Genomic DNA, 16,430 nt, shown 5'->3' on the forward strand with positions numbered 1-16,430 from the left:
TCTTTAAGGTCCTTTCCAACATCAACAATTCTATGATTCTAATATCCAGATATGCATTTCTAGTATATCACTAAACAAAACACTGGAATATTATAATGTGTTCAATTGATAAAATCAGCAGACTTCTACAAAGTGATTGCCTTAGGGCTAACTTGAGTGAGAGTAGGATCAGATTCTGGTATTATCTTGGTGTACGAAGGAGAAGCCTAAATGTAATATTTGTGTACAGCCACAGTACATGGATGTATTTTCTAGCAAGAAAAGGGATGTACTGTTTTGGTGTCCTCTCGTTTATCTGGAAACAGTTGCTTCTGCTGTTCCTTTTTTTTTTTTCTTGACGATAGAAAGAATATTCATGTGGAATGTTGTTGATGTAAAAAAGATCATGCAAACTGCCCCCACTGAACTAGAGGCATCTGAGTTCAAAGAGAACTATTTGTAACTTTTCTTCCAATGCCCTAGGTTTTGGTTTAATTAAGAAAAATAACTTTTAGCTGGCTAATTTAGCTCATGTGAAAGGAAAAAAAATCAATCTGCTGATTTTATCAGCAGGAAAATGTTTTCTAGTGACACTTCTTTCAGTTCTTGCAAAAATTCAAAATTTTAAAAGAAAATGAAGATTAGTTTATAAACAAATAGATAAAAAAGATAAGAATTACATTATTTAACAAAGAATTCTAGCCTGGAATTCTTGGCTGGAAACCACAGCATTTTGGTTTACAGTTGCTCTGTGCCATGAGACTGTTGTTACCTGAGGTGTCAAGACCTCAGATTGGAGAGTCTCTATTTTAGGAGTTTGGAGAGTTTTCTATTTTAAGGTATATTGAAAAAAAAAATCCACCCTAAACCATTTCCTGACTGGCTTCAGCAAAAGAAACACAAAAAAAAAAATTCAAATGTCCACTAGATGCCAGATAGAATCCAAGACTAGGTTTAAATTAAGCTAATCTGCCTGCTTATTTTGAGTGCTTCTGTTTCAACAAGTATCTAAGTTCCTCTTTGGTATTTTAAAGGACTGAAAAGACGAATAGTGAAAAAAAGGTATGCAAAGTTGCTTTTATGTTCTTTTTGACATGAAATAAAAAGGAAATACTGAAAATATCTCTATAAAATTATTCTTATGAGATGTACCTCATGATCCCCCTTTCAGGCCTGGAGAGTGCTTGGAGTAGGCTGTATGCATACTAAAAGCTGGACACTGAATCCTTTCCTCAAGTGAATAAAAATATCTGAGCTTGTCTGCTTCTCATAGGCTGGACTTGAGTTCTCTTCTTTAAGCTACAGCAGATTGATATTGGATTGTTCCACTGATGACAGTGATTACATTATTTCTGACTTATGTTGTTGTTCCAGGGCTTTCTAAAGGCGTTTGTTTGTTTGTTTGTTTCATTATTATAAAACTTCCAGTGCTCACAAATTTGGCTGGTACCTTTTTAGGCGTGTGGAGGAAAGAACTGGATAGGGATAGAGACCATGCTATCATTTCATATCTTAATGTTCATATCTTGTGGTACCCCACAAATTCATGTTGACACAATGCAATGATTGTAGAGCATATTGTGAGGAAGCACGTCATCCATTTTTTTTGCCTCTGATTTTCTATAAATAACAGACTTCAGTCTCTGTGGGTGCCAGGCTAGTGTTTTGTAACATACCACTCCTCCTGACCATCTGGGAATTTCCTGTTCTGCCAAATAGATTTGCCCGGATAGTGCTGGGGTCTGTCTGTCTCTTACTAGAGAGAAATCCCCTTATGTTAGGGCAGAAACCTTCTGAGGTAGGTGTAACAGCTGGTACCAAATAGCCGGTGCCAAAAAGTAGACCTGGAACTTCTGCTACTTCTGAAAGTGACAGGAGAAGGAGAAATTAAGGAGTCAGCTTAAGCTGGGTGGGCCTGAAGTTGGGAAAACCCCTTTTTGGAAGGGCAATTGAGCTTAGATTTTCCTGCTGATTCACTGTGAGCATCATCAGGCCAAGCTCTGTACGAATACATTAGCATCACATTCCAAGTGAGACCAAGACCTTTTTTTCAGTTTCTAATCCTCTTGAGTCTCTTTAATGATAATAGGTTGGGTTTGTGGACTGTGTTGAAAACCTCCTTTGAGTTTATGTTCCCATAGAAAATTACTAGTTTTTCTAATTTACATTTTTGGTAAGATCTCATGATAACAACACCTCAAAAATATAATAGCAATGCCAGGCTAAGCCTAAGAGAAGCAAAACCAAATTTAATATCCATTATGATAGAAAAAACACTGAGCAACTCTGACTTAGGATGTCTTAAATATAAAGTTTGTCTTGCATTATGAATAGTATTCTAAAAATAGCCTTGCTTCAACTTTCTTACTGCCTTTCAGAATAATATTACTATGGAAGTGAAAACATGACAGCAGTCAAAACCGTACTGGTAGAACTAATATTGAGCTGTCATCTTGAAACTTAAGAATAATGAAAATGGGAAATATTCCCTAAAACACATTTTCAGTGTCCCATCATCGTGAGTTATAGCCCAGAGAAAAAATAAAAACAAAGACAAAACCAAACAGACTTTTGATCATGATTTCAGGAGCTTTGAATGATTTTGGTAGGAAAATAATGAATAAAAATGTTGAAATAGTCTTTAAAAATTCACATGAAAAAAGATGTCACACTTGGTACTTATTTTATGGATCAAGAATTCATGTCTTATCTTCATGCCCATAACAGTGCAACAAAAACATTTTCAGTCTTGCTCAATTCTGCTTCCAGGAAATACCCCAGAGAGTAAGTGGCCAAATTACTAGATGTTTCCAAGATGTGTTGGAGTACTAAATCCTGGGTCAAGGAAACTTTTTTCTTTTTCATTTTTCCCTCCTATTTCTAGGGTTCATAAGGCAATTTTTTTTGTGGGGGTTATTAAGGTAGAACATAACTTAGTGGTTTAGCACTAAAGAAATACAATCACTAATCCTAGCTTTAGAAACTTAATTCTTGACAGTTCTATTATTTCAGTTTGTGTTCAATTTGATAACTATTTTTACTGTTAGTACATCCATTTCACTTTAAAAGTCAATATATGACTATATTGAATAAACAATTAAATACTAAATTTATTCCCGTTCTGTATAGTGGCTTGCACAGCATGCGTCATAATGGTTATCATGCACTGGGGAAAAAAAGGGTATTTAATGACAAATGTTTCTTTAGGTAACCTGTGCAAGGAATTCTCCTTTTTTTAAACTTTTGTGTCAATGTCCTCTATAAAATGCCTCTGGACTTCTCACTCTCACCCACTTATCCAAAATAATAAAATATACATGTGCTTGTTCAGTGTAACAGAGGAATTCCAACTCAGTTCTACCTTCTGTTGAAGTCTGTGAAAAGTAGCTATGCCCTTGTGCTAACACTCCAATTATGAAGTTCAAACAATTTATTTCACTGGGTTAAAGCTCGCCTCATGAATATTTGAAGCATATATTCATATGCCTCATTCATATACCACATTTGAGCGCCCTTGGCTCATTTGAGGTCCAGTTCTTAGATCTTGCAGAATTTAAAGTAGGCAAATTTGGGCAAATGCCTTTCCAGTATTCCTGACCTGTAGCTCAGCACCATAAACTGTCCAAGGTGCTTGCTTGTTGCTAGTAAATTGTTTCTTCACTTAATGGTATAAGCAGCAAACACAAGCACTACTTATGAGGTTATCACTGATAGCTGCAAGGGCATTCCCAGTGACAAAGTGACACATTAGTTACAACCTGTAATGCCCCACGTGGCATTTGAGTTCCATTCAGCATTTCAGCCTGGAATGCATTTTAGATATGCCTTGAAAACCAGAAAAATTTGGAGAATTTCTGGCTTCCTCAGTTAAACATGCTGCTGAGCATCTTCTCTTACTCCTATATTCTTAAGTTTAGAAAAATAATTTTCTCATTCTTTTAAAAAAAAGGAAGATCTTATTTTGACTATGATGAGTTTTTCTTCAATAGGCTGTACTACTGCTGAAATACACAGTATTATGACATTTCTAGGGCCATATACCTGTAAACAGTTTACATCTGCATTTTTTCGGGACATTTTACTGAACACAGTGCTGTATACCAAAGTAATTTCTCAGTCTTTTCTGTCACATCAGGACAAAGTAGCTGATTGTGTGTTCTTTAGTGATAGGTCGGTACCTTGACAGTCAGAAATTTGTGGATTGTGTCATTTACCCTTCCTAGGAATTTTTAATCAAATCTTCTATCAACCTCAAATCGACAGACTTCTTGCTCTGAAGCACCACCCTCATCTCCCACCTTATATTTAGCCTTTTGAATTTCTCTGTCATTACACTTTCCCTGAGCTGACCCTCCCTAGACTGATGGTCTGCAGTTAGAAACTGGGTCATCAAAAAGATCAAGACATTTTTTTTTCCAATTATTATTGACTTAATTCTGCTGTAATCATCATTTACCTTTAACAATAATCTTGTGGTACATGGCAAACGCCTCTTCTCTTGTGTGCCTCTGCAAATATAGACTTGCTTATGCTTCCCTGCATAAAACTTTGGTATTGTAACAGGTACAAATAGTTCTTTTAACTGACATGAAGGCAGAGGCTCTAATGTTTGAGCTGTGGGATATCATACCATTAAGAGGTCAATGATGTTAGAGGAATATACAAAAGAACATTTATTGTATCAGCCAGAATTCTTAGAAAAGCCAAGAGATCAAACTGGATCATTCAAGAAAAATGTGAAGAGAAACAACCTTAATCATCGCCTCTGTATTTCACAGGCTAAAGTGATAAAGAATTTTGCAGTCCATATCTCCTCCACACAAAAATAGTAACACAGAAAAACCTTCTAGCAGAGCATTGATGGCCTTTCCCATTGACAGAAGTGACGCAGAAAAGATAGGTGGCCCTTGACCATTTATCTCTACTGTGGTAAATCACACACAAAGTGAAGTATGAAGTTTTAGCCAAGGAACAAAGGGGAATAGTTCATTCAGGAAGAGATTAGGTCATCTCTTTGAGCAATTTTCCTTCTAAGCAGATCCTCAAAATTCCAGGCACAGCACCAAAGGCATCGTGGTTTGGGGGCTTCCCATTACTGTGTTGATTTGCTGATGTGGCCTACAAAGCTACTGGAATTTCCTGATGAATTAAGACTGGGAAGGGTAACTATGACACAAATAAATATACTTAATACTTAAATGATAGAGCCAGTGATCCTAAGCCCTCATTTCTGTTACTTTTATCTGCATATGAATGCCCAGTTTTTGAAAGGCTGCAGCAGTATTCTTTGAGTTTTTGGTGTTGCAAGAGACTTCAGGGAAACAGATTTTATATGAAGCATTTTTCTGAGATTTCAGAAATATCAAGTAATTTCTACACAGGATTTTCAATTTAAAAAAAAATATTTTTTTAGGAGTAGTAGTCTGATAGTGATATAATTATTTGAAGATTATGAAGCCTTTTTGAGACACAAATGCATGACTCATAAGTGAGAAGAGACATGTAAGTGACCCTATGACTCACCCTCACTGTTACCCACACATTGAACTGATGGCAGAGTTTTAAAGAAAAGATTTATTCTTATACAGTTTTCTTTCCTTCAAAATACTTCTACATGAGAACTAAAATTCCCAAAAATAAATATTGCTAAAGCTGCTCAAAGCTGAATATATGAAAGTGAAAATCAGCACTGTTAAAAAGAACCATGGGTGTTTTAATACAAATTCAAACATTCATTCAATAGATTGCCTAGAAAAAGAAGACAAAAAAAATTCATTTAACAACAACTAGTTGTTTTTCCTAAATCTGCAGTGTGCAAGACCATATTTGCAGGCAATAGATTCCAAAAGAAAAATACACTTTTATAAACATAGGCTGACAACTTTAAAACATTCATAAATAATATGATCCAGAGGGCAGGCAAGTCCACAACAATCCTGAAGATAAATGTAAATGCATCTCTAGAGATTGTACTAGGACTTCTTCTTTGATTTTTGCAGGTATTTAAAATGTATTCTGTGGATTTGAAGTGTGTTAAAGGCATAAAATTAAAATACATCTCAAAATATTAAATTTATATATCAAGAATCAGATTTTTTTTTTCACCTACAATCAGAACATAAGAATCCCACTTTAAAGAATGAATGGCCTTTGGTAATGACTCAAAGTTTCCTGCACATTTAAAATAGTGGGCAGGAGCACTCACCTGCCTCAAACTGTGCTTTTCTCTTTGAAACCTTGCAAGTTCCTTCTGCAGTTTTAGGCTGGTGGATCACAGATCAGGAAACTAAAAGTCTGACCTGCTAACAGTGTTATCCATAAGACTTCAGTTTTGTAACTTAAATAGGATCTTTTAAGAAAAATCTCTTGCATACAGAAAGCCTTTAAGGGAAATTCAGATGTGAAAGAAGGCAGGATCAGTATATAAATGGCACATCAGCCTGCAGCAGAAATCATTTTTAGATTCAAAATTGATTATCACCAATCTGATCATCTGTGTTCTAGTGTGAAAGAAGCCATGCTGTCAAAACCAGACAAATTACCTTCTAAGGTTGTCTGCTCATACTCCCAATTTTCTCCCACAGTTCTCTAGTCTTGCCTTAATTTCATCCTGGGAGGAATGCCCAGTGTTTATCCTATCAATACTATAATCTCTCAAGCCTCCTTGGTACAAGAGGAGGAGAAAGAATACCAGTACTCAAATTTTCAGGCAGAACAGATTCGGGAGAAAATTTGGCTAACTGGATCAAGTGAATTTTTGTTATTTCCATACATTCCTATGTCAGAAGGAATGCCTTGTACCTCTATTTGCAACAAGAGAACTAGAGACAACATGACAAATGGCAAGAGTTTAAAAATATAAATCCCCAGAAGAAGTGATGAAAAATTATAGCTATACACCTCTGCCATTTTCTATTAAAGTAGCAGATGTCATGAATGCATGGAGCACAAACAGGTTTGTCTTGCAACATAAGCACATTTAAGGACAGAAACATGCCTGGGATGGGGAGAACAAAAGTCCAATATTTTTTTCAGAATATATGAAAATTCCTGCTTTATATACATTCTGGAAAGGACAAAAGCAAATGTGCTTTTGTAAAATGTTTTCTCAGCAATACATCTGGGGAATTGTTCACACAGAATTAATGCATGTGCAACAAACAAGATTTCATCTTGCTACCAATTTTTTTTTTTAAGCCAACAGGTCAGTTTAAAGAACAACAGATTGACAGCAAGTACATTGGTATAAAACATGAAAATGGATTTAAGAAACAACACTTAAAAACAGATTTCCAAGTAACTTAACATCAAACACTCCAAAGATCAAAATGCATATATGTGTGTAGACACTCATGCACCAGACTGAGTTGTTGAAGGGAAAGAAATTCTACAGACTTCTTAGAGAGTTTTTCATCATCCACTTTTTACTCATAGATCTTCTACACAGATTTTCCAACTGCAACATTTTACATGGACTTTCAGTCTATTTCTCTCTCCTTTCAGAAAGGATTAGTAAAACAGATCATATGATTCATCACATACTATCATATAACAAACCTTTAAAGTACCTCTCCTAAAGACACACCTATTTCACCATGAAACTAGCATAGTTCTCTTACTCTCGCCCTTTTCTTATTGTTTCCTTTTCTTTTCTTTTTTCATTTCTCCTCCTAGAAGCTAGTCAAGGAAGTATAAGAAATTTCCTTCAATCAGTTAGCTCCATGACCTTGAATACAGATTTTCTATATGGCTTCCTCTGAGTAATTACAGCGTTATCTTAAACAATTTTTGGTAGGTTTATTCTGTTTAAATCTGAAAGCAAATCATTTATATAGTGTAACTTCAGCATCATTCTAGCTGACCCTGTACCTGTCTTGCTTTGACCATCTGCATCATATATGTGTCAGTGCTGAGTGTAACTCACTGTTAGGTCTTGTTTAGACAAGAAAGTTATGCTAGTTTGATTTTCACCAGTTTTAAACAGGGATAATTAAACTGGTGCAAGTCCCTGACTAGAATTCTTATCCCAGTTGAGTAGTGACTTACACTGTCTTAGATTAACCTGATTCCTAACTAAGGCAATGAAAAGTGACTCTTGATCTTTATGCAGAAATATTAATGAGAATGCAGTGCAAATGTGCAACAATTTATGGCATTTCTAAGTTACACTTCCAAGTAAATACTCACCACCCTGGTGTTTCATAACACCATCTAAAATATGAACATGTGGTTGCAGAAAAATAATCTTAAGTACAGCTTGTTTCATAAGAAAAAGTTTTTTCTACGAAATATGAAACTATTTCAATTTCCTTTCCTGATCAAACTTCAACCTCTTAACAAGAGAGGAAATTCTTATGCTACTGGGAAGACTTTTACACTAGGGCTGTTTATTCAAGACACTTGAGCTGCTGGTGTTAAAGATGAGTTCACAGCAAACTTCAACCATGATACTGGTTCCAGAAGGTCCTCATTTACTAGCTCTTCCTTGTTGTAAATACAGACAATAAGACTGAACTAAGCTAAACTGTAAATTGAGATGAATACAAATAGACGGTTTCAGATTTTGCTTGCAATAGGTCATGCAAATTACCCCAGTTTTGATAGGAAGTTTATCCAAAAATGTTGTTAATTTTGTCAAATTAACAAAATTAATTGTTAATTAATTAACTAACATTTAATTTTGTTAATTAACAAAAATAAACATTAGCACTGAATAGCAAGTTATTCCTCACTGGTCATGAGAATCTGTACAAGACTCAGCCCCTTGCAGATGGATACAGGTTGGAGCAACAGCTACTTGATGGGTTTTAAAAACCCTGCAAGAATGAGAACTATTCTGACTGTGAGCAGGACACACCCCATTTAGCCAACTGCAACCTTCAATATTCTTGGCTTTATAGATGTATATTCATTGTATTTGTAAGCTTATTTTTTATGAACTAGTTTAGTTACTTATAGTTACTTTCCTTGTAGTTACTTTATAGTTACTTTCCTTCCAAAAGATTTTTATTCTCACAATTTTCTGTAAATATTGGAAACATTATTATAATACATACATTGTTAAGAGCACAAAATACTTTCCACAAGAAAGACTTCAAAAGCAACACAAAAAATAACATATTAAGCCTCCCAACAGCCTTGTGAAATTGAGTAGTAGTGCTATGCCTGTATTAGAAAAGGGAAACTGGAATACTTAAAGTTTACAATTTCCTAGCAATCACAAGTGAAGTCCATACTACAGGCATGGACAAAAGTAAAGCTTAAATCCATCACACTTAACTGAGGCATTTAAATCAGGAAGTGATCTGCTCAGGATTTTCCTGGGGTCAGTGAAGAGAAACAGGGACTTCCACAGAACAATTCGACAGCTGAGTCTTCCTCTGGGCTTGCTACAGCAAGCTTGTCTCTTCACACAGCACTGAGAGATTCCCCACAGCAAATAAAAAACTATTTGGGTAACTGGCATTCTCCTGGAGAAGCTGGCAGCCAGTGATTTGGACAGGTGGACTCTTTGCTGGGTTAAAAATTGGCTCTAAGACTGGGCCCAGGGTGTGATAGTGAACGGTGCTACTTCCAGTTGGTGGCCAGTCACTCATGCGGTCCCCAAGGTCCAGTATTGGGGTCAGCCCTATTTAATGACTTTTTAAATGAACTGGATGAGGGGATCGAGTGTATCCTCAGTAAGTTCACAGATTGCACTGAGTGAGAGTGTTGATCTGCTGGAGTGTAGGAAGTTTCTGCAGAGGGATCTGGACAGGCTGGATCTATGGACCAAGGCCATCTCTATGAGATTAAACAAGGGCAAGTGCTAGGTCCTGCCCTTGGGTCACAACAATCCCCTGCAGTGGGAACAGTGGCTGGAAAGCTGCCCAGTGCCAAAGGACCTGGGGGTGCTGGTTGTTAGCTGCTGAATGTGAGCCAGTGCATGCCCAGGTGGCCAAGAAGGCCAAAGGCATCCTGGCCTGGATCAGAAACAGGGTGGCAAGCAGAATTAGGGGCACTGTACGCGGCACTAGTGAAGCCACACCTCGAATGCTGTGTCCAGTTTCAGGCCACTCAATTCAAGAAGGACAGTGAGTGGCTGGAGCAGGTCCAGAGAAGGGCAACAAAGCTGGTTTAAAGAAAAGTTTAAAAAAGAGTTTAAAGGTAAGTGGTATGAGGAGCAGCTGAAGGAGCTGAGGTTGTTTAGTGTGGAAAAAAGGAGGCTAAAGGGGACCTTATCATTCTCTACAACTATGTGAAAGGAGGTTGTAGTGAGGTGGAGGTTGGCCTCTTCTCCCGAGCAGCAAGTGACAGAACAAGAGGAAATGGCCTCAAACTGTGCCAGGGAAGGTTCAGTTTGGATGAAAAAAAAATTCTTTAATTGAAAGAGTGGTTAAGCATGGAAAAACATTCTTCATTGAAAGAATGGTTAAGCATGGGAACAGGCTGCCCAGGGAGTTAGTGGAGTCACTGTCCAGGAAGGTGTTCAAGAAATGCAAGAAATGACTGGATGTAGCACTTAGTGCAATGATTTAGTTAATGTGGTGATGTTTGGTTCAAAGGTTGAACTTGATCTTGGAAGACTCGTTCAACCTTAATGATCCTGTGATTCTATAATTCTAAGTTTGGGTGGGATGATGCAGGCCTGACATACCCAATCTCATTACTTTTCCTCCAGTGGTGTTTTTTGTTTTTTTTTTTTTTTTCCAGGACACACAGCACTATGCAGTAGGTTGCTTGGTTGAATGAGAACAATGAGTTCTCAGCACCCTGTATACATTTACTGTATATCAGTTTCATTTAGAAAAGCTCTTAGTGCTCCAAATGAGATCTCCCACTGGGCATCTCGGTTGGACAATTCTGATGACTAATAAATGTAATATTTTATTGTTACCAGAAATTTCCTAATTATGGCTGTCATCACTGTAAATAAACACATTCAGTTCCTGCTGAACATTATGATAAAGCCTTCCCTCCAAGCATGGGAAATATTTTTTAAAGTAATTTGCTACCAAATGTGGCAACATGTGAAACTGTCCTTCAGTCTAATTCCCTGATTCTTCTGCTTCAAAAAAAAAAAAAACCTTAATTGCCAAATAAATTATTCTCCAATAATGTAAAGCTTTCAGACATTTCCACATTTGGAGTATTGCCTCTTTCTTGTGGGTACATCAGACTAGTCCAAGGACTTGAGCAATTTGACTAATAAAGCTTTGAAAAGCAGGCATGTTTTTGGCCAATAGATTTTTGGGGGAATATAAGCAATCTTGGATTTACACTCAAACATTAATTTTCTTGGAGCCAGTTTATTTCCATTAAGTTATTTTTACTCCTTAAATTGGGATTTTATACATATATACTTGCTCATTGAGTAGTACACTAAGAAATCCCACTAATTTGTACTCTACCCTTTGTTTCACAACATTTGTGGGAACTTCACTTCAAATATCACTAGGATGAGGCTCTCCTTTAGATATGAGAATTCATTGACTTCAAAGCACAAGGGAGCACCCAGATTAATGAGCAGCCTCTGTGTCTAAAAAATAAATACAGGTTTGAGCTGGATGCCAAATAGTGCCCAGTTTTGGATGCAACTTTCTCACTCTTTTCTTTTAGCTCTGGTCTACCTTGAGAAAAGAAACATTTACTGGAAAGCCATTCTTTACACAGCCCTGTTAGTAATGCTCATACATGCAGAATAGCAGATTCCAAATCCAGTGACCACCTTTTGTTTGTGAGAGTTTTCAGGAGTTCATCATGAATTTCCTGGTTGTATTTAACATCCAAATAACATGTGATCTTTTACATCACTTGTTACATTGCAAAATGCCCAATGAAACATAATTATAAATAAAATGGGACTTTTAACATTTCTTGTGATAGTTCAACTCATGAAAATTGGTTTCTTAGTATGAAAAAATTTTCACACACACACAGTGACCGTCTCCATCTTTATTTTAACGTAAATTTGCCTGGTAGGACATAATTACAGCTCTTTAGATCTGTACTGCTCAGGGTAGGCTCTGTCACATTTTCACTCAGCTTGCTGTGTCATATTTCCACTCTGTTTCACAGCAAGAGTGACAGGTAAGGGATTTTCCCATCTTCAGCAAACCATATAAAATCCAAGGCAAAAATCAGCCATTATATTTTATTGCAGAAAACAGCACAAAGGGGCAGACTTTCAGTGGAGCCACAGCACACAGTGACAGACACTGGTCTTTCCAAAAGCCATTTGTTTCTACATAATGAATGGCCCCCTCAAAACCTAGACCTGTTCAAAACTTAGGTGGGCACTTGTGTAATTACTGCTGCAAAATAAAGAAGTCAATAAAGACCACAAAAATAATTTAGTATATTTATTCCAAGAATGAACTTTAGAGTATCAAATGGTTACAGATATCCCAGAAAAACTGTTCATAATTTATAATTTCTTTCTTTAATGATTGAATAAAGACAATAATTTCATACTTCCATACTTCCTTAGTTGTAGCTGGTAAATAACAGCACAGGTACTTTGAAGGGAGAGGAAGTGAGTTGAAGCTGTTTTTTTGTTTTTTTTTTTTTTTATCTATCTATCTTCTTGTAATACTTGTATGTGTTTGCTTCTAATAGTATACTTTTATAGCTTTTATAGTACTCTGCTTAAATAATGAGAGAGAAGAAAAGAAGCAGTGGATCATACAAAACTAACTCATTACTGTTATAGCAATTATTACCACCATTTAGATGTCAGGAAAACTATATGGAACACTCATCTATAGAGCTATCCTGAATGTACACTGAGTCCATCGATACTGTAAGCTCAGCAAGCCAACAGCAACTTCCTAAGCAAGACATGATGATAACATTTCATGTTGGCAATACTCTTTGGCAATACTTAGACACTGCAACTAAATACCAAAGAGTGTCACGTGAACCAGTCACTTACTGCAAGAAAGAAAATGTGATGAACTGTTTGTTTTGAACTATCAGTATAAACATATTGCAGAAATGAAACCCAAGCTTAAACAATGGGGAAAGTTATCCGGTATTAAAATAAACAGTTCTAGGAAAATCTCTAAAAATGTTTACCAGGTCATCTTCTTCAGTGGAGTTTCTGTGCAGAGAATTTTGCCATGTCCCTGGTTTGTCAACCAACCCCAGTTACACTGATTATAGATATGCAAATTATAATGGACAAGGCTGGGCCTTAATTGCCTATAATTGGCTCCCCAAGCAAGGGCATTTTTGTCCACAATCAAGCTTGTAGATCATCAAAGAAGCAATTTTGCATTAAGAAAAAAAAAATTACTTTTTTACAGAAAAGTATACTTGTTTTGCTTCTAAAAATCTGATAGTTTGGATATTAAATAATAATTTTAAATTAAAATTTAAGCAAGCCATGATTCATACAAAATTTCACAGTAAGTATTTTTCAAATATCACAGGGGAGCATTTGTGCTCAGAAAATAATTCACTTTGCCAAACATTGGCTATCGAAAGTTATATATATTATCTGAAGTAATAAACATAACTCCTTTATGTAAGTCAGACTATTTCTAAAATTCTTAAACATCATTTCTGATTATAAGTATTCTCTTCCAGTGAAAGACCTGCAACTGTTAATTATTCTTTAGTTCATTCACAGCAGGTGCATTGTAAAATGCTGCCTAGTGTAGAAAGTTTAGGGGGAAAAATAAATGCAGAGTATAAAAATGAGATGTGAGATACCTACATAATATATTCATTACACTTGAGCATTATGCAGGTTTTGAAAGGAAATAAGTTATGGCTGAGATGCTTTGTAGTGGCAACAGCAACAAAGCAAATTCAGTATTCAGAGATGCTATAAAGGAGCTGCATCAGCCTCATTTGTTCAGAGTGAGACATGGTCCTTCACACAGAGAAACAGGTCCTTTCATTCCAAGGAGAACTGACACATGGGTATACATGCATAATCCCAGTTTTATGCTAACCCCTGGGAGCAAGGCATTGGGGGCTGGGAGGGAAAGGAGGAGGGGAATAGTTCTGCCCTCAGCCAGTTTTACAATCATTGCAGAAGAAAACAGTCCTAATATAAACCCCTTTCGCTGGGCTTCCTACCTGTTTAATCACTTCCCTCCAAAGTGTGAGAGGACTAACCCTCAAACATGCACACTCCAGAGACTCATTTTTCCTCATGATCACTGTGAAACAGTGATCTTAGTTCAGTCTCTAGTGGACAAACACAGAATAAGTTAAGTCTTAGAAGCATGATTCAGCAGGCAATTTCCTCAAGTAAAATCATATGTGTATAAAAACAGAAAACAACTTTCCTCTTTTTAGTGCTTGTCTCAGCCTGCCAACGCACAGTAAAATAATTTATTTTCCTCTACATAAAACATCCACTTATTTCCAGCCCTATATTCCCCAAGGCAGATCAAGACATTAAAAAATAAGAGAAGTAGTCTGAAAATTAAATGCTTGGTTATATTTTCTGCACAGAATCTTTTCTCTCTTGCTATGGCCAGATATGCAAGAGAACAAATAATTTACCAAAAACTTAGGAAATCCTCTCTAAAAATTCTAGTAAAGTTAGGGGGGGTGAGGGACCTGTATATGCTTTTTAACATATTTATGTCTTATGTACTGTCTGGATGAAACAAAACTTGTAAATGAGATAGGTTAGCAGCAACTATGCTAATATGAAATTTCAGCCCAGCTAGTAGAGTCTTCATTAGAGTTTTATTGATGTTCATTCTTAGTATGAAGTTGTGTTGGAGTTAAATCCTGTATCTCTCGAATGGGTACATATAGAAGTTTTCTTGTACCAGATTACATGACTAGTTGCATCACTCAATTGTGCAATTTTCTACGTTTTGCCAGGTCAAAATGGCAGCACGCGAATGGGAATATCACAAATAGCTATATATAGACTTTTTGTTTATTTTAACTGGTCAGCTACCCCAAACCATTTTCTTTACCAAGGTATGGACAATATCTGTGCAAGACATGTAATTTTACACATGTGAGTAATCATGCTAAGGTAATTGGGACTGCTCATATGAGTGAAATTATTCACATATTTAAGCCTTTCAGACCCAAACTTCATAAAAATAATTACTTCTATTAAGCTACTGCAACACCTTGAAACCCATTTTCCCCTTTCTAGGAAAGAATGCACATATATAAACACAAATTGAAGCAGGCTGTCAAGACCAGTGTATTCAACATGGTTAAAAATGTTTACTTTGAAGTTTTAGAAGTGTGAATGCCTATATATTTTCCTGTTTCTTTCCAGCAATCAGCTGGGTAGAATAGTACTACAGGATCTGTTTATGGAGGAACAATGATATTCTTAACCCAGTGCCCTTAAATGCTGATTTTTTCAAATGCTCCCTTTTGCTGTCACGTTAGCAGGTATCCTGCATGACATCTGAGCTGAATCTGTGAACTATAAGTAGAGCTTGTAAAAACTTAGTATGCTCTGTCAGTAGAGTCTCTGGAGGATTTCTGTGTCCTCTGACTCACATGCATCCATATTTTCTTGAAAAAAAGCCTTCAGAAGTCACATCTTTCAGTGAAGTGAAGAAAATCAGCTCCCAAAAGCAATGTCACTAGCAAGGCTGCACTCTGCTAAAACATTTCTCTCCTACACAGCCAAGAACTGTATCAATCCTTATTACTTCTGTTCTCATAGAAACTAATGAAAACTTTGAACAGCATAAACATCCCCCAAAAAATCATTTAGTGAGAAACAAAAAAAGAAGCACTTACTTTTTGCAGCCACTGAGTGTAATTTTCCATCACATGTTCCAGATGTTGCAGTTTCTGGGAAGAGAAATCCTGTTCCACGTGAGGAGCATCTCTCTGAAGAGCATTTGTGTTGTACTGGTCTGTTGTGCTTTCACGACAGTTCCCGTCCTGTTCTGGCAGAATGAAAGTATAGGTGCACTGCCCGTGCTGAACCCGGTTAAATCTTCTCCCACTGGCTTCTGAACCCCGACGCTGGTTAGTACAGCCTACAAGAGCAAGAATCATTGCCAGGAAAGCAAAGGAAAAGAAAACTGACATGTTATTATTACTTTCCTTTCCTGCTTTAAGAAAAGTTTTTTCTTCCTCTTTCTGTAAATTTGTTCTTAATTTCCCTTAAAGTCTTTGGAAAAAGGAGCGGAGCAGCACACTTTAAAAATCAAGCTTGGATAAACTGGTTTTTTTTTTAAATTTCACTGTGAGGATAGCTTCCTTAGTTAAAATTGGGAATATTTATTGCATAGTAGCTAAGATTTATTGTTTCCTCTCTGTTACAGTCCAGCATGTAGCTTGCTTTAGTCAGCTGCATATGCATATCCCAGTCTCTTTCCCCTACACTATCTGCTGCAGAACTGCTATTTTCTCTCAGGCTTCAGTGAGTTTTATTAAGGTTGCACTTTCAAGCCAAGCTGGAAGCAAGCAGCCTTTCACAAGATGACTTGACAGGAATGCGTGTATGAGTGCGCCCCTATGCT

At 36.6% G+C, this 16,430-nt stretch overlaps 1 protein-coding gene across 1 annotated transcript in view; it reads right to left on the bottom strand.

Moving 5' to 3' along the window:
• ANGPT1 (angiopoietin 1) overlaps positions 1–15,996 on the bottom strand; it is a 149,302-nt gene extending 133,306 nt beyond the window's left edge. The window contains exon 1 of the mRNA XM_053981156.1: positions 15,700–15,996. Coding sequence (XP_053837131.1) covers positions 15,700–15,996 — 297 coding nt within the window. The remainder of the gene's footprint in view (positions 1–15,699) is intronic.
• Between the last annotated feature and the right edge of the window lie 434 nt (positions 15,997–16,430).

This window comes from Vidua macroura, chromosome 1 (genome assembly GCF_024509145.1).
Source record: "Vidua macroura isolate BioBank_ID:100142 chromosome 1, ASM2450914v1, whole genome shotgun sequence".
Taxonomy (NCBI): Eukaryota; Metazoa; Chordata; class Aves; order Passeriformes; family Viduidae; genus Vidua; species Vidua macroura.